This window comes from Anticarsia gemmatalis, chromosome 2 (genome assembly GCF_050436995.1).
Source record: "Anticarsia gemmatalis isolate Benzon Research Colony breed Stoneville strain chromosome 2, ilAntGemm2 primary, whole genome shotgun sequence".
Lineage (NCBI taxonomy): Eukaryota > Metazoa > Arthropoda > Insecta > Lepidoptera > Erebidae > Anticarsia > Anticarsia gemmatalis.
Window position 1 is genome coordinate 875,548 of NC_134746.1, and position 19,023 is coordinate 894,570.

General features: G+C 32.9%; 1 protein-coding gene across 2 annotated transcripts in view; it reads right to left on the bottom strand.

Moving 5' to 3' along the window:
• Nlg3 (Neuroligin 3) overlaps positions 1–19,023 on the bottom strand; it is a 117,017-nt gene that overhangs the window by 20,830 nt on the left and 77,164 nt on the right. For both annotated transcript variants that reach the window (XM_076123780.1, XM_076123770.1), the window contains exon 4: positions 10,521–10,718. In XM_076123780.1, coding sequence (XP_075979895.1) covers positions 10,521–10,718 — 198 coding nt within the window. The remainder of the gene's footprint in view (positions 1–10,520; positions 10,719–19,023) is intronic.

Genomic DNA, 19,023 nt, shown 5'->3' on the forward strand with positions numbered 1-19,023 from the left:
ATTCGATCGAACGGACAAAGGCAGTGACCAGTTCAAAATAGCCACATTTCTCAGACGTTCGAATCTAGGTCGGTGTCCGTAAAATAAGATGAATAGTAACTCTATTCAGTGGAAATTGCATGGACTTGAACGTTGCATACGTTGGATTGAAGCACTTGCTTATATCGTCCGCCTGTAGAAATATATTTTTGCTTGTTTTGCTTCGTCTTTGAATGGTCGCCGTTGTTTATTAGGACGAGGATCGGATTTTATTGGAGTTGAATTTGTTCGAAATTAAAATCGCAATTGCGTGTTGTCTTATTCGCACATTTTTATGTGATCAAATCTTAATTTCTTGAACATTTGATATGTCATATACTTGCTTTTTCTGTGACATCACCTGCAACCCGCATCAGCACGCCTTTTTTTTAATAAAAAATGGATAAAATGAACACAAAGATTAATATCTTACATGAACAAAATTAACACAAAAATTATCATTCATCTTAATTAATCCAACAATTCTTTAGACCGCGCTCATTCTTTTCAATTTATTTGATCTTCAACATCGTGTTAAAACCTAAAGACAATTCTTCAGCATTCGTTATCGGAGCCTTTATTCTTAAGATTTATTCTTTTACATTTGTATCGTTTCATATCTTTAGGTTTTCTTTCAATATGTCCGAGAGAAACCATTATTCATTTAAACCTCGTAATTTATGTTCGTAGATATTTTTTATTGTTCTATCTCGGATTCGTGACACGTCGGTTATGGTTTCGCTTTACCTTTTTTGTTGGAGATTTATAATTTTTGAGAGAAGGGAATTATTAAAAATTGGTTTTACAATGATTTATTGTTCGTTTTGGTATGAAATCTGTTTCTGTAAAAATACTAGCTACTGTTGTAAGCGAATCTTTAAGCAGTACTATAATTTTATTAGGAAGTATAAAATTTAAAGAATTTAAACTATTTGAGATGTGTAATCGTGGGTTTAACGGGCCTTGCGATATGTTCAATATTTCTAACGTTTATGAAATTAAAAAAGTGTAATTTTATTAGTAGCGCTGACTCAAATAATGAACGTATGAATTTCACTAAAAGACCATAAAGCAGAACAGTAATCTACTCAATGCAAAACAGCTCTTAACAAAATTGGAAGCTTAAAGCGACTAATTACCAAAAGTTGGTACGAGAATCCAAAAGTTACAAGTACTGAAATCAACACCATAACGAAACTAAAAACAGCGAACCATGACAATTCCCATCGGCATTCAACAACAATTACAAACTGGAAAACAAATTGCACAACTGAAACTTGTAGAATACTCGTTTTAATTACGGAACTAACAATAAATATACCGCTGTTGATACAGCCTCCAGTTTTGTACGTGCAGTGAAACATTAATAAATGAAGATATTGTTTTGGTATAGAAAAATTTAATGACCGGACTGCAGACTTGGTTTATATTCCGAGAGAGTTTGCTTTCGATAGAATTGTAGATGGAAGTGGGTAGTGTTTGCGCAGCAATTATTTTGTTTGGCATGGATTAGTAGCAGTCTGTATAGTTTCAAATTTGATTTTGTTTATTTTGTTTTGGTTTCGCACCTTTCAGCTTTAGTTTTGTGATACTATTTAATGTTGTCTGTTGTATGTTGCATATTTGGTTGTTTTACTGTTTGTTCTGTTAATATTTTGATAACTATTATTCTTTTAACACTATACTCACTATTTAATCTGTAAAAAACATTTTAGATTGTAGCCACATCGCATCTAAATTCTATATCAAACATGGACAACACATTTATAGTTCTTCTAACACCCATATTACCACCGATTTTATATCAAAATACATATCATACATCGATAGAGAAACATAAAATCGCCTCCTTTTTCTCATAGAGGTAGGCAGCGACCACAGAACGCCACTTGGTACGATTAATACAATTCCTTGCTCTCTATACACATTAAATTTAGATTATTTATTACTTACTAAGTTATATTTACAAAAGATCTGTATTACGGTGATGATAAACTTAGTAACCATCTACGTTTAAACAAAAAATAAAAATGTAAGAAGTATCAACGAACGGTAATAGCATTTTCAAACTAAATACACTCCAAATTCAATATTCAGCAGCTGTACCCCATAAACCTTTGCACTATTATCCTTCACCATAAAACCAGACCTACATACATTTAACAAAACCCTTTCCAATATCTCAAAAGTTGTTAAAATATATCCATTGCAGGTAATATGTTGGCGGTACGAATATCCCGGCTCGAATTGAATATAACTTGTGTTATAGGAAATGTTCCTGCGAATAAAGATGAAGGATCCGTACAACTGATAGAGGCTTTTAGTAAAACATTTTGTACTACAATTGTTGAAGAAGTTAGATTATTTAGAGTAAATAAAATTGAAGTAGTGATAATTGGTAGAAATAGTTCTGAGTTGTGACAGGTGGTCTCAAAAAGGGGTAGTGAAATATTTTCACTAGAAATCCTAAGTACATTGTCAAGATTTTAGGATCTCTTGGAATTTAATTTCATCATGTTCAGAATACAATAAGTATATAAATATACACTAGTAGCACAATTCTCTACTAGTACGACTACCGACAACCAACCTGTGATCGAGAAATTTTCTATGAAAATCTGATCAGCGCCTCTAACGGGCGTCGTAGTAACTATTTTGGCAGTACATTTTAAATGTCAAACTTTCGTTACTCGAGAGTACCGACTGTAGAGCATCGCGCTACTGATGTGCTTATAGTAACTGACATTTCTAGTTTTCATAACGAAAGCTAAATTGACATACATACATTCAAAGATTCACGATAGAGGATTTTTATCGTTGAATTTGACTACGTGGAGCGCCGGCTACCGGTGTAGAGCCGCCGTGCGACGGTAAATTATAAAAACCGATGACGCGTGTCTTGTACAGTTACCGACAGAAGTCAATGGTAATGTTCATTGTTTGTAAAACTGTTTTTATTGTATATTAAATGTGTTAAAAGTATCAATCTCTAACAATTTTTCAAGACGCTTTCAGTTGTTATAAAATTGATGTACAACAAATAAATAAATTTGTTTTTTTTTGTGTTTGCTGATGGCTCGTTCGTTATTTAATTAACCTTATACAATGGTCGTTTACAAAAAGATGTGCTGTATGTACATATAATTGTTAAAAAATTTTACTGTTTTAAATGATCATTTTTGATTATTCAAATGAATACTAAATGTTAGTTAGCTTATCAAATGGTTATAAATAAAAACAATTAGTGACAAAAATCAATACAATCACAAATTCTGCTCAGTCAACTACAATAGAATCACCGCATTTTGTCGCTGACTGTACAACGAATGAATAGGGGTGTATATTTAAGTTTATAGCATTCAACTAGGTCAGTTGAAAGTTATTCGGATTGGTTTCGATAGGGGATGAGCATATTTTTGTACTATTTTTTATTTTCTTTTTTATGATGGCACGGGTTGGAAGTAATATTGAATAGTTTTGTAATAGGTTTGACTGTATTTTGGTCAGATGGAACCCCCTATTTACAGAGAAGTGACAGTCAAAACCATGGACTTTCTACGCAAGTGGTCGAAGGTTCGAACATGAGGCACCTCACATCAATGAATTTTCGGAGTTATATTTTAGAAATAATTACCACTTGTCCTAACGGTAAAGAAAAACATTTTGATGTAACCTTGCATGTCTGAGATTTATATAGTAGAGTTATTGAAGGAATGTGAAGTCCCAAACCGGCACTTGGTCAGCATGATGAGCTTAACGCCTCTCTCATTGGTAGAAGACCGTAGTCAAGCCGTGGGACAGTAATGGGTAAAATTTATTTTCTTTTCTTTTTTATGATGACGTCATGGTTCGGAAGTAATATAAAATAGTTTTGTATTAACAGATGGTTTGAATATGGGTCAGATTGAAGCACCCCTGCTTGGGTTTTATGAGAATTGAACCCAGGACAATTTTGATTTATAACTTTTATACGAGTGTTGAGTTAAAACTAATTCATGTTTATAAAGTTCCCTACTTATGTGAATGCTAGTTTTAAAGTTTTTATTGTATTCCATAGATTATATCGTATTTAAATAGATTCGAGATAACATTTTCAGTCCTATAATTACAGTCCTTAGCTTTAGAGCTGCTACAAGTCCCAAAATTAAATAATTCTATGCAATAGACTGAAATTTTTAAACATGTTTATTGCATCTAGGTTGGAAATTATTAAATATTAAAGTTATCCATATTTTTTTACAATTAATATGTATTTTTACAATAAACAGCAATGTTTAAGAAAACTGACCTAATTAATAAAATTCGATTATTAAGAAATCTGGTACAAGAGTACCAAGTACCTTATACATAATATATACATATACTACTTTTCACATTTTACATTCAAATTTGGATGCAACCGAAGTCGTGGTATGATGTTAGTTGTGTAGAAATACTGAGTACAATTAATATAATTATAGGGCTATTTGATACTAATGAGCCGGTACATAATTTAGTGCTACAATTACTAATTCAACTAATACGGATTACATTGATAATAGGATCTTTCAGGATATACGACTAAACTGATTCTGTATTTCTCTTAACATTATGTGTGACCAATTTAATTTAGTCTTTAATCAAACGAAAATTTGGACTATAAATATAAATAAATAGCATTATGCTATGCTAGAGAGTACATAAGGATTTCTCCTCTTATCAGGCAATAGGCACACGGGACTAACATGATTGTTAATAGCGAAACGCGGATGTATTCTATACACCTCTAACTAGCGCGAACTGAGGCGCCCATAGCCAGTTGCTCTCACCGGTCGGTAAACGATCTGTGGGTTAAGCAATCCTTGGCGCGGTCACTCTATAGATGGGTGACCGCATAGTGGTATTTGAACTGGGCGTCTCCGTGATTCGGAGGGCACGTAAAAAGTCGGTCCCGGCTGTTTTCTACTAAGATAACAGTCGTTAAGCCATGTCAAAGGCCTTACGGGCGGCTTGAACAACTTTGACACTAGGTTGACCAATAACCATACGATAACAACAACCTCTAACTACACTTTCCGATTTAACAGGCGTGATCTTATGTATGCAAGAAAGACTAATAACACACTAGCGTTAGTGCGTAGTACCAAAAGGTAACATGTTACAAACAACGTCAAAAACAAAAACTACATAGTAATCCGAACATCCAAACAGCACATGAATGCACATTCAGTGTAAAAAAGCACTGTATTTAAAATATAAAACCTATTCATCCCTTTAATCGGCCGTCAACAGATATTTCCGACATTCATTTGGTTCATAAACGTGTCAAATATTAAACGTGCCAATAATATGCTTGCATCGCTTGACACTTGTTCATTGAAAATTCTTTCGATAGCAAAATCCAATAGAGATGTTTATGTCGGATCATATCTGTGTAAAATAAAATGTTAAGCTTTAGAGTAGATAAATTGAACGTAAATAAACATTCTGAATGTAAAGAAGACACTGAATAGTTTAGTCCCTTGCAATGGAATTTTGACTATATAGGCTCCTACAGTCATGTACAAGTCACGTCACCGATTTTTGGACTGCTATAAATCATATTCTTATCTACATTTATGTATTTTGCCTTATTGGGGAGACAAACTCATAATTTGCCTTATTTTAATAGTCATATACATAAAAGTTAAAAGCAAAGTACATTTTTGGCAAAATAAAATTCACCTATATTAAGCTAACGTATCTTTCTTTCTAACTGTCGATACACTTTCTATAATACGTACGAAAAACAATATTTCCAGTGCCATTAAAGTAAATTATTGTTGCGAAAAGAATAGACACAAAACATTCTATCTCACAATGGAACGTAAAAACCGTGACCTACTTCATTCTGCTTTTAAATAAACTACCTCTATTCTCCTTATTCCAACTGCACATTAGCTTTGCGCCACTCATTAATTCCTAAACATCATTACATCCACATTACGTACACTTTCGTAATAAGCAAACATTCCAAATAAATAGAAGAGAAGAAAATTAACAAAAGCCCATTCAAAACTCAACTCTATTTCCTTTCAAATAAAGTCTATTTTTATTCAAATCAGCAAAGTTTAGATTACAACATGTGCCGTGCAAAAATGGTCTTTATGACGTTTATATAAGGTGTATGAAATTCGTTTTAGTTTTCAAAGTTTTGGGGTACCAAATTGTTTTGTTCCCTTCATCAGGTATGCCGAGCGGGCGTTCAGAGTGAGCTGAACTCAAAATTACTTCCTTATATTGAGGCCTTGGAAGCAGCGGTTTTGGTTTACGATTTATTGGGATTTTTGACCTTTTAAAGTTCAAAGGCTTTGTTTGTGCTTAGAGGTTCAGCTATCTATGTCTACGTTAGTTGTGACCTGATTAACGTTGACTATTGACTATTATTGCTTGTTTTACAATAAAAAAATAGTTTCCAAATTAACTTAGACATTACTTTTACCTACTTTCGTATACTACTGTTAATGCTTGAGGACTGATCAGTCAAGACTGACCCATGACATTCGATCTACATAAATAATTTGTTCAGCAGGAACTGTGGTTGTGAAATTGTATGGTGATCATTTTCCTCCAGCGAAGGATGCTTTTTGGCAAAATGATGATGATGTTATTAAATAACTAATTAATTAATAAATCAGGTTTAAATAATAAAATATATCTGTGCAGATATATTAGTGCTTTGCTTATTTAAATTCTTGAGGTAGGTAGAGAGATACTTCAAGGACGCACATCTTAATAGCAAGAAAATGACGTCATAACAAGATGAATACTGCATAATAATTCGCTGTTCCCATTGCCCCGCAACTGCTTACCTCAAGCGATATTATAGAGATACCAAGGTTTATCCGCGACACGTAAGGGAGGCTCTGCACATTTTATATATTCATGTTTCTGTGAAAACGTGATATTATGTATGGTTAGTGATTAAACCTCGGAGGGAAATTGTTTCCTTTTTGAAGAATTTGTAATGTAAAACAAGTGAGGACAATGTTTACTTTACCGTCGTACGATCAAAATTTTAGGCAACTGTTCCACTGCTATTTTACTACCATAACTTAATCGTATTTCAATAACTAGGGAGTACTTTAATTTCACTTTGCAGGGCTAGAATAGGAGAGAGACATGTTTCGCTTCAAAACTAAATATAAGAACGATTATACATATATGTATGATTTACTCACGATGTTTTCTTTCACCGTCTAAGAGTGAGACATTTTTTTTCTAAATACTAAAATTACTTCGACATGCTATGGGAGGTATATACTTAAACCTACGCTACTGCATTGCAACAAAAAAATGGTTATTGACATAGAACATCATATTCCCAGCAAAAGTCACAGTTACAAGCTACTTTGCCTATAAGCCTCATACTTCTCATATCCATAGCACGTAATCCTCTCAGTTATAACTCCCCACAAGTATTTGGTTCAGTTCAGTTCCAGTTAAAGGGCGAGGGTGCCTGCGAGTTTATGGTGTACGTCTATAAAGTTATGTGCTGAACGTACAGAATACTGACGAGGATTAGATGATAGGAGCTTGTTCGTGGTTTGTAGAATTTTGTAGGAGTTTTTTGTTTTATGAATGTGATAGTGGGAATTTTGTTTGGTTCTTTATTAGACTGATTGTTTATGTAACTTGTAGTTTAGTTTAAGATCATTTAAGCATTCGTCTCTTACGCAAGTTGTTTAACGGTTTAAGCATCAGACAACACACTGAAACTTTTGGAAGATAATGTATTAAAAACAATTATCACCGTATTGAACTGACCGTAAAAAAAATCGTCTTTAAGAAACCTGGCTAGTAATTTACATCGTTTTAGAAGAGAATACAGGGCTCTGTCACAACACAAGCTAAAACTTGTTGTATTAGTAAGTTTTAACGGAAATCTTATATCTTATATGTGAATCCTCTTTCGTTATACCTCTTTCCGTGTTACTGGCAGATTCATTTCATAGAACTACAGTCACTAGTATCAATATTTGTCCAAAACAAACACTTCGAAAATAATACCTCCAAAATTCAAAACACCTTCGAACCAATTAATTTCGCATCCAGTAATTACCAATCAAATTCTCATCTTACACACACGAACAGTGTCGAGTTTAAACTTGCAACTTAATGCGACACTTAACCGGCTAAGTTTCCGATGAGGCTGTTAAGTTGCTGCGTCGATAACTTCATTATAACTTGTACAGAACTTTAGCTCCCGTGGCAATTTTGTTCTCAAGGTTATATGGGATTTTTGAAGTAGATGGTCTTGTACGCTTGGCTGTTGGAGCATGTAGTTTAGACTGGTGAAATAAGAAGCTGAATTAACACGGCTTTAGGTTTGTGATTTTGAGAATATGAAAGTATTTTTTGATGAATTCGTTTTACTCGTAAGTTATGAGTACCTAAAAAACTGCTCAAGATAAAAGTAAAATTTTAAGAATAGCTTTGTTAGAACTTAAGTGTTAGTATTTAAATTGTCATTAATATCATAAGAATTATTTTCTACATTAATGTGTTAGAATATTTCTTATTTCGGTGGGCCGACAGCATGTAAAACTGAACCGTTGTTTGCATTCTTCTTGCCAAAGTGCGCTTACAATTAGTTTGTTTAAAATTGTTCGTTTAAATCTTCATATTATGATGTCCATAAATAGGCAGGCTTAAAAATTTCAAACCATATAATTGGACAAAAGGTGAAAAAATATTCTACGGACCTAACAATTCAACATTAACATACAGTCCAAAACCGCGCTTTATTATTTACACAGACTTTGAAAATAACATAAAATTCCTGTGAAATTAAATCCGTTGGACTTAATGCTTAAAATGTCGAGTGTCTGAACCCAGGCTTAGATAAGACCAGTCTCGACAAATACTAGGTAATTAGCCTGTTTCAAACAATCTAGGAATTAAGGTCGGAACAGACCCAAAACAAAATCAGTGAAAGAGTTTTAATATATTAAACTTGATGTGATAAATACGCGGTGTTTGTATATTTTAAGACCCGTAAAAAAATAACGAGAAATTTGAAATTGTAAGGTTGAATTGAGTATTCTACTTTACTTGAGATAAAGTATTTATTTTAATTTTTATCGGTTAATGAAAAGCAGTTAAATGAGTTAAAATCTTAATATATTACTTTAAGAAAACACGACAACAAAAAATATTATATTGGTAAGTTTCTATATTATTATTATATTCGGAGCTGCTTAAGAATATCCTAACAAACTTAGAAAACCCTAATAGCTCGATATCGATAATCAAAACCACATATTAATCAACTCTCTACACATTTTACTCATTGGACTACAAAGACAGTTTTGGTTAAATATCTTACCACAACTATCAAAAGACTATAACACCTCAACACGAAACGTGGCTATAATCCGTAAAATAAAGCAAATCACCCGTTAAACGGTAAACAAAACAAACTAATATGTTAGGTAACACAAACATTGTCCGATACAGCTCGGTTTACTCAGGACCGGCTGTAAAAGTACGAGTTATATTGCTAGGGGAAGCAGCTTACGCTCGATAGTTTAGGCTTCGTGGACATAAAGGTGTAATGTTTGTTTTAAAGCGTACTGTGATCCTAGAGTTGGTGGTCAAATTACCTACAATTTTGCCATTAAACATTGCATGTCATAAATAAGTTTTGTCAAAGTGGCAGTAAATTCTCATTAGCATTTTTACAGAAAAACTTGCCCATGTCCAACATCTGGAATAAAATGTATCAACCGACTTAATCACACTAAAACCGTTTCAGCTATTTTAGCGTAAAATAATCATTGGTAAGAGAACGAAAAACGTTTCACGAAACTTCCTTTATAGCTGTGTGAAAGAAATACCACTTGCATACGAGATAAAGTTAGGTATTTCAAACACATACAAAAATACAACAACACGAAAAGTATTATTCCTTCTCACGAAAACCGAAACAGCCTCCAATATTTAAACACTCCACTTCAAGTTGATCTTTAAAATTCACCACTCGAAGATATGACAGGCGCAACCGAACTGCTATTAACGTTAGTACGATGCCAAACATCTTATCCAGCGTTTATGTATGAGAGTAAGGGTAATGGGGATCCGATGCAAGGCTTGAGTGGTTGTGCCAAAATTTTGCTAGCGTGTGACCGTGATGACCGAATAAATATTTAAGGTTTTCGGTTTTGGTGTTGACCATTTTCGGGGTTGGTTGATAAAGTCTGGAGTTTCTAGAATTTAAGATAGCCTAAAAATACTTATTTTCGACAATTTCTTAACTTGAGCTTATTAATGTAATAATTAGGTATCGGCACACTCCAGTAACATCAGGATTTTTTGGTCTTCTTGTTATTTTTTCATTGAGAAATGTGAATCATTTAACCTATTGCATTTTTGCTAGTTCTAATTCGTCACAATTTTAGGGATACAAAAGCTTAATGATGTTCCTCTAATCTCCGTGTATTACCTATCACTATAACTTAAAAAACTTTTTACTGCTATCTTACCTTCGGGCACAGCCAGAGAAGTCAGCAAGAAATGAACACAGGCAGCTCCAGTGCCATGACCCATGAGAGTCACGTTAGTAGGGTCTCCGCCGAAGACGGCCACGTTCTCCTTGATCCAGTGCAGGGCTGCTATCTGGTCCATCAGCCCGTAGTTCGCTGGAGAACGTGGGTAGTCGTCTGAACGTGGGTTCAGGAAACCTGTGGAAGAAAATGAAGATTAGTGTGTGTCTTTTTACTAATTTTGGGATTCTAGAATAGTGTTATTCAGTGAATTACTTCAGTGTTAAGTAAATGTAGTGAGAAAAATATTTATATTTTTGTTTATTAGAAAAAAAATATTAATTGATGGGACTCTTTTTATGTACTTGATAATTTTAGGGGATCTCCTGTGCTGTAAATTAGTTATACAGCATTTCTATTTACTTGTGAATAGCCTGATTAGCAAACAGCCAAGAAGATTACCAAAGATAAACAAACAACTATCTATAAAATTCTTGTATATTATATTAATACACTTCAGCTAAGATTTATTCAACTTAAGATGTCTTCAGACTTCGTTGTTACATACTCTTAACATAATTTACGAAAGCGTTTATATTCTGCTTCAAAATCCCGCCGTCATCAAAAATTTTCAACGATATCTTTTTTCGTATATTTCATCAAAATAAACTGTGTTACGTGATAATGTTTAGCACTTTACAAAAAATATATCACTAAAGGTCGCCTATAAAATATATTTGAATAAAAATCTTCACACGTTATCATATAAATTGATTGAATTTTCACAGTCGCAATTTTCATTTTACTTGTAAAGTTTTATATTTTAAATGAAACAGAGCTTATAGAACAAAAAATTGAGAATAGACGATACGTAAAAACACTTTAAATATCTAAGAGAAACAGTCAGCAATATATTTCAAAAACGTTCATACCTATAGAATGTGACAAAATATAAGTGAAATGCTTTCACCCCTGCTTAACCCTTTAGGGGGAAACAAAGGTAATAATACCTCGTCTGTAAGTATCAATTTAATATTCGCAAAACACCTTTTTGTGAACGACATTGCAGAAACAGTATGTAATAAAAGTAGAGAAAATAATAAAGTCACTGCTTTGAAAATAGGTACTCGAAAGTCATTCAATCGTGAGATATTCAAGTACTTATGTAAATGTCAGAGCACCCCTTTATAAGAATAGATACAATAAAACGAAATCAAAGGAAACTTTCAAGTTGGAATTTATCAATTTCTTTTGTATTTTTTAAGAATACATGCGTATAATTTAGTTTTGTACTAAGTGTAGCCCAATGTAATCGGACTGAATATTTTATGGAGGTTTGATACATTTATCGTGTTTTACATAGATGTGTAATTTTACAAACTTTTCTTAAACCTAAGTTCAAGGTCAAGGTCACCTATTGGTTAAATGTATTTAAAAAGTAAATTTAAAATAAAAAATACTTGCACTTTTTTTTGCATCTTATCTTATAGACAGCTTTCCTCAAAACTGGAACATACTGTTACAAGAGTTCAAGGTCAAAATTTAGACTTTTCAGTTGAATCTGACAATCTCTCAAATAATAAAATTATTATTTAAAATACCTAAGTACATTTTTTTAATTTTAAAAACAAATAACATTTAAAACGAATTAAAAACCCCTAATAATATTGTCATACAGGCATAAGCTACAGGACCTCCTTAAAAAAATAATAAGCAAATAAATAAACATTCCACAATACAACAATTAGAAAATTAACTATCCATAAACCTGTCAGAATACAGACATTTTGATAACTAACCATTTAACGACAATAGCGTCTAAGTGTTACCAATATCAGTGACGTATCGGTATCTGATGACGTCATCGAGCAATCGCTTTGACCGATAGAGCGAGGGGCCGAAACCAAGGCCAGTGTAATTTGAGCGACGTGTTGCTAGACCGAAAGACGTGGCAAATTGAGCGGTTGACAATTTTATTTTCGTATTGGCACAAATTTATAACGACTATCATAAGATTTAATGGTTTGATTTTGATCTTATCTTCATTGCCACTAAATATGTGCGAGGTAGCAAAGTAATGCAAGAGAACAAGTCTCACTTATGTGTTTCCTTTCGGACATTGCACCGGTTAACTTGGTTAGTCCTATTAGTAAAGATTTTCTCGTACCGCCTAGCTGCCTTTAGGAGAATTAAATCAGCCTTAAACTTAAGAGCAATACCTTGTTATAAGATATTTTACCGATAGGTATGTGTCGATCACAAAACACTCATTTTGTGTTCTAACAATTTTGTGTGGGTTTGAAATTCACAGTACTTGCAATAGCAGTGTAAAAATCCGACGTGTCTTATAAATAGACATGTTACGAAAGAGCTTTAAAGGAAAATCTTTTAGCACAAGGAAATCCAGTTTAACGACCTCCACAAGGTGTAAAGACGCTTGTTATTTTCATTCTGATTTGTACAAACACATCCGCGTGAAAACATGACAGACAACCCTAACAAAATACATAAAATTTAAATTAAATTAATTAAAGGTAAGGGAGGGTCCCTTACAAACACTTGACGTGGGTGTAAAATTTCAACCCCTTGAGGGTTATAAAAATAACCCACGAAAACAAAACAATAAAAACAAATTAATTTAAGAGAACACTTGATTTAATTACTAAAGCTTATATTCCGCTTAAGCGGAATAACTTAATTTAATATCGCTTAAGCGAAATAAAATGATAAGCGAAACGGTATTTGCGTTTTAAGCGTTTGTGTGGTTCTGCAGGTATTATTAAATAAATAGAATAGCGTTAATTTAATTTCAAATGTAATGCTTTTAAGCCTTCAAAGAGATTGTAGGGACGTGCAAACATTCCTTTAGCATGTAATAACGTTTTACAAACTGAATTTTACCACTTTATTTTGAATTTACAAAGGTAATTGGTAAGTTATTTTATTATGAGTTGGTTATTTCACTGTTATTATGCTATGCTTAATTCTGTTCAAGAACAAACGAATTTGAACTGTAATAGCTGTGATATGTTATTTTTTTGGTAGCGCTTAACAAAAATATAACTACTATAAACTGCAATAGTTATTTCTTATGTGTTCATTTGGTCGTTTGAAACCCTGTTTTATTAGAAACGTTCGATCAATGACAGTGCAACAATGCTTTATTATACTGTACTAGCTTCTACGAGTGACTTTGAACAACTTCGTCGTTCGTTTGCCATTTCTCGGGGTAAAGAGTATATTACGAGTTAATCGAGGCTATACACTATTTTTGTTCCAAATCTCACCCAAATCTGTTCAATAGATTTTGCGTGAAAGATTATTCTTTCACGCAAACCAACACACAAGCTACATACATTCTTTATAATATAAAAGAAAACGGGAATTAACGAGAACACACATTTTGCACCTTGTAATGCCCTTCGCTGGATATTTATTTATACTGGATATTAACAGCACATTTTTTGTTTTTATTATTGTGAGTGTTAAAAATACGCTTTCGCATTAATAATATTAAAAATACGTGTTAAAGGGTCGTCACAACCGAATTTCCATTGTATTATTTCGTTACCTACGGCGTGACACAAATTCAAGTGTTGCAAAGCTCAAAAAACCAGTGAGTAGGGACAGAAACGTGTAGATAATACTGAGTAATTACGGACGGACGGACGCAGCGGAATTAACGATGTTCGGCCCAACGAGGGAGCTTCCTTGTACGACACATGATATAAATTGTAAATAAACAATTCATTTAGATGGGAACGATTTTGGTTTTGTTATATTTTAATTTGACATTATAAAGCATGCAAAGTTTTATTACAATGTTTTTTTAACCGTTGAAACAACCGTGTTTTGCCTCGGGTTCGAACCGTCGACCACTAATGTCGGAGGGATATACGTAGACTACTTTGCTATTGTTGCTTCTTTAATATAATATTTTTACTCATATTTAGAAATCGGTATCTTGCTACCTCTGTGCGACTCTGAGGGTTTGATTCCTAGATTAGGTAACGTCCTTATTTTTTCAGTAAGTACTCACTGAAATGTTTTCAATAGAACTACTTATTAGTAGCCTGAGGTTGGTTATTTGAATTAAAGATTAAAAAGTAAGAATAAGTAACAATACTTGCCTGGTATAAAGAATACATTATGCTCGATTGCTTCTAGAATAGCACATAACATAGGACTAATATTACAGGGCTAAATCGAGGGTGTATTCAAACACCTCTGCCTACACCTTCGGGTATAACAGTCGTTGTTGCTATAAATAAAATTGATACTATAAATATCTAAAACTTTCATCCAACGATATTGAATACAGCCATTCATAGTACTACAACAAAACCCGAGTGGCGCAAGCAATTAGTCGTAGCTAAAATTAGTCTTAGTTTAAACAAAGGAGTTACAAACTCGCTTTGAAGACGTTCGACTATTTATTGTAACAAATGAGTTTCTTCGAGTTTATTGATCTGTCTGTTTTGTTAGAACTGTGTGGTGTTTTGAAAAAGGTTTAGCTTCTTTTTATTTGTTTCAACTTACAACCTACAGGGCCAAAAATTGATTGCTCATGATTTTTTTACCCATGACTGTCCCACTGCTGGCCAAAGGTTTGCTCCTAAACGAGGGAGGCGTTAGGAATAGCATAATAGGAAATTATATTTAAATCCGTACAATCTTTTGGCGTGATTGAAGTATGAATATCTTAATTTTCTTTGTCGTATTATAAATTGTATAATTTTTGAGTAAAAGTGATCTTGTAGAAGAAGACTTTGCCAGCCGAGTGCAGATTAGAAACGTTGCATTCCTACAATAATTTCTTGTTCTCAGTGTTATTTTTGACCGTCAAGTGAGAATTTATTATTTCTAAGACCAGTTTTAAACCAACTTTTATCAAGCGAACGAAAGCGCCTGTACCTAATCGCTCGTCTGAAATAACATACTACAATATTATTGTATCAATTAGCCTAATATTTAGTTAACAAACTTCTAATTGGGTCAAATAATGATCCAAACTCCACCCACAATGTAGGTCTTCAAACAAAACTTTCAAGTCTGTAACGCAAAACCAAACTTACCCGGGTTTACGTCGTCAGCGCTATAAAATCTACGTAGAAACGATAACCATAACGTTTGAGTTAAATGCAAACAATTATGTACGCGTTTATTGAGGCTAAAATGGATTCCGCGCAGAAGGGGTACAGTTTAGAGCTATTTAGAAATGAAATTAGCTTAGCTAAGATAATATTGGATAATAAGAGATGAGTTATGAGTGCTATCGAGTTCGTAGAAGCACTTATTTGGTTGTAATGGAACCGCGACACATTTGAAACGCTAGTGTCTCTATGCTTTATACATAATGTAGTTATGTACTATTTTTGAATGGGTCTTATTTAAACGTGGTATTGTGGGGAGATACAATACATGAAGGTATCAGGCTGCCTTTATTCTAGGCGTTTGATATTAAAAATACCTCACAAGACTTCAAACCGCCAAATGTCAAGACAGATGAAACTGAATAGACTGTAAAAGTAGTTATCTCAAAATAATCTAAATTGAAAATTGTTAGAACGTAATTTTTCTTTTCTTTTATTTTTTCTTTACCAACAAAGATTAAAGGTCAAGCCATAATAAAAATGAGTATTATGCGATTCAATATTAATCTGACTAATGGAAAATGCACCGAATGAATTATTATTATTCCACCTTTATTATTTCTCACTCCACCGACTTATTCTTTCACCGACTTATTTTCTAGTCTAAAGCTTTTATTAAGTCTGTGATTTGTAAATCTCTAGAATCTACATACCAGATGTAAAAATCGCAATATATTTTATATTACAAATCATAATTATTATATACTGCCACAAAACATCTTCTACCAGTATGTGGCTTGGTAGAGATAGAGATTAAGTTTGAAAATTCGGCGAGAATTCAACACTTCTTCTTATGTAGTTTGGTACACTAGTCGAGGGCTCAGACCACAAAAGAAGTGACAAATTCCATAAAATAATTTCACTTTAATAAGCTGCCTCCTAGCTCACCCCATCAAGTTATTTCGGTATAAAGTAGAAAACGCGAACAATGTGACAAGTTTCCCTTTTTGTGACGTTCTCTATTACAAAAGGATGCCGACTGAGGTATGCGCACTTTGTTTTTATTGAAGCCTTCGTTTGATAAACATTTACTGTGACACAAAGAAATGTATCGTGTACTGTTCTACGTTTTGAGGGTAGTTGTATATCAAATAGAATATTGGAAGAAAAAATGTCAGCTGCGGTAGTCCAATCTTGTTTTGAATGTGAGGAACTATTTAGAAAACCTTTCCAGTTGCACAAATTATTCTGTTCACAATTTTTTTACGTATAAAAATAGTGTTTTATGATTGTTATTCTACATCAAATCTGTTTCTATGAATATTGAAAAAAGAAAAATTGGAAACCATCAGGTTTAGTAAAAACACCGAATATTCAAGCCTATTTTCTTTCCCGAGCAATATAATATAACTCTCTGTAAAATTCTACCCAAATGTTTCAGCTATTTTGACGTGATAGTGATTGTTAGCCGTTCATAGTTTAAGCACTGAGCCGTGCTCAATTTTAGCACGATGCATAAAGAATCCAATTAATAAATCCTAGCGCCTCCTGGCACAGGCATCCATATGCTTAAAAGGAGACGCCACCAACTGTATAACATTGTATAATCGCGTAATAACGAAATAAAAACTTTTTGTTTTTTTTTTTTTTGAATTATTAATTACTATTAAAACAGTTACTTGGTTCTAAAGAAAATTTACTCTCTCTTGCAACTTTACTTCAGTAATGGAACCTCGTCATTATCAATCTCAGAACAACAAGCCTATAATAAAACAATCAAACTTGAAACAAATATTGTCTTTCCTTAGTTTGTCAATGACGTTATTTACTCTCGACTAATTGAATGAGATGAGCCTATCCCTATCACACTTACAAACTCAAAGTACTGAGAATTTAATTAGAAAACAAAACTTTTGACTTGCAACAAAACCTTTAATTTATTGCTTGTACCTTTTTTCTTGAGATAATGATTTAAGGAAACTTTATTATTCGCTTAACATATTTCTCAGAACAAAATCTTAAAGATTTTTTAATTTTGTTCTTCCTGATCGACAAAGAACCATGAAAACCAAGGTAAATTACGAGTAAGGCATACCGAATTTCTATAGCGCGATTCTCTACCACTATGAACTATCGACAACCGAATAGAGAAATTTCAATAAAAAATCTGATCTGCACCCCTAGCGGACACATTGGGAACTAATTTGCCAGTAAATTTTAAATTACAAACTCTCGATACTCGACAGTACCGATGACTGTCGAGAATAAGTCATATGATATAAATATTATAAAGCTGAAGAGTTTGTTTGTTTGTTTGTTTGTTTGTTTGAACGCGCTAATCTCAGGAACTACTGGTCCGATTTGAAAAATTCTTTCAGTGTTAGATAGCCCGTTTACCGAGGAAGGTTATAGGCTATATATCATCACGCTACGACCAATAGGAGCAGAGCAGCAGCCAAAAATGTTACAAAAACGGGGAAAATTTTTACTCATTCTCTCTTATGTGACGCAAGCGAAGTAGCGCGGGTCAGCTATATGATATATGCAAACAAAGCAAATATACAGTTCCATGAATTTTTTTTACATACAACAATATTTTACTACAACTAGACTACAATATTATCAATATTATTTACATAATCGTAGTAATAAAACTAAAGTGTTATGCTTGTTGGTTATAAAAGCTGCTGCGGTGTGTAGTTGCAAACCAAAAGAAAACTTTAAATGCAGACTCCAGACTTGAAATAGTCTAACTTAATATTAGCCACTAACCAAAGAAAACTTTATTTACTATCGAAATATTCTTGTAAAACGTATAAGTAATTAGCAGAATTTACAAGATAATTAAAATATTAGTTTTCAACGTTCGAAATTCAGACCAAAATCAAACATTAATTATTTATATTAGTAACTTCATTAACGAGGTGTTTATTCAATTAAGACTCAAAGAGAATTTAACCAAAATATTCAAAAATTCCAAAAGTATTTACGAAATTTAGTTAAAATTCAGTGTCGGATTCTAAATGCAGTGATTTCTAAATAAATTTTGAAGAATGCTCATTATAAATTCATAAAATTCTGAACAGAAAATTAACAGGGAGGTATCAATCAGGGTATAATAAATGGGTAACGTTTTAAACTGGCAGTGATAAATTTCATGAAAAGTAGGCCATTTTTCGTTTAAAGTTTAAAAATTACTGTATTATAATTGCGTCATTACCAAACCTATTCTTTGGTTACATGTATTCTTAATTTTGAATTCAAAATCACAATATGGTGATGAACCCCACTCTCGATTAAAACGTTCAAATTAAAAAAAATGTTATAAATATTATCACACCTTATTAAATAAATACATAAATAAATAAATATTATTGGACAACTCACACACGGTCATTTGATTCCAAACT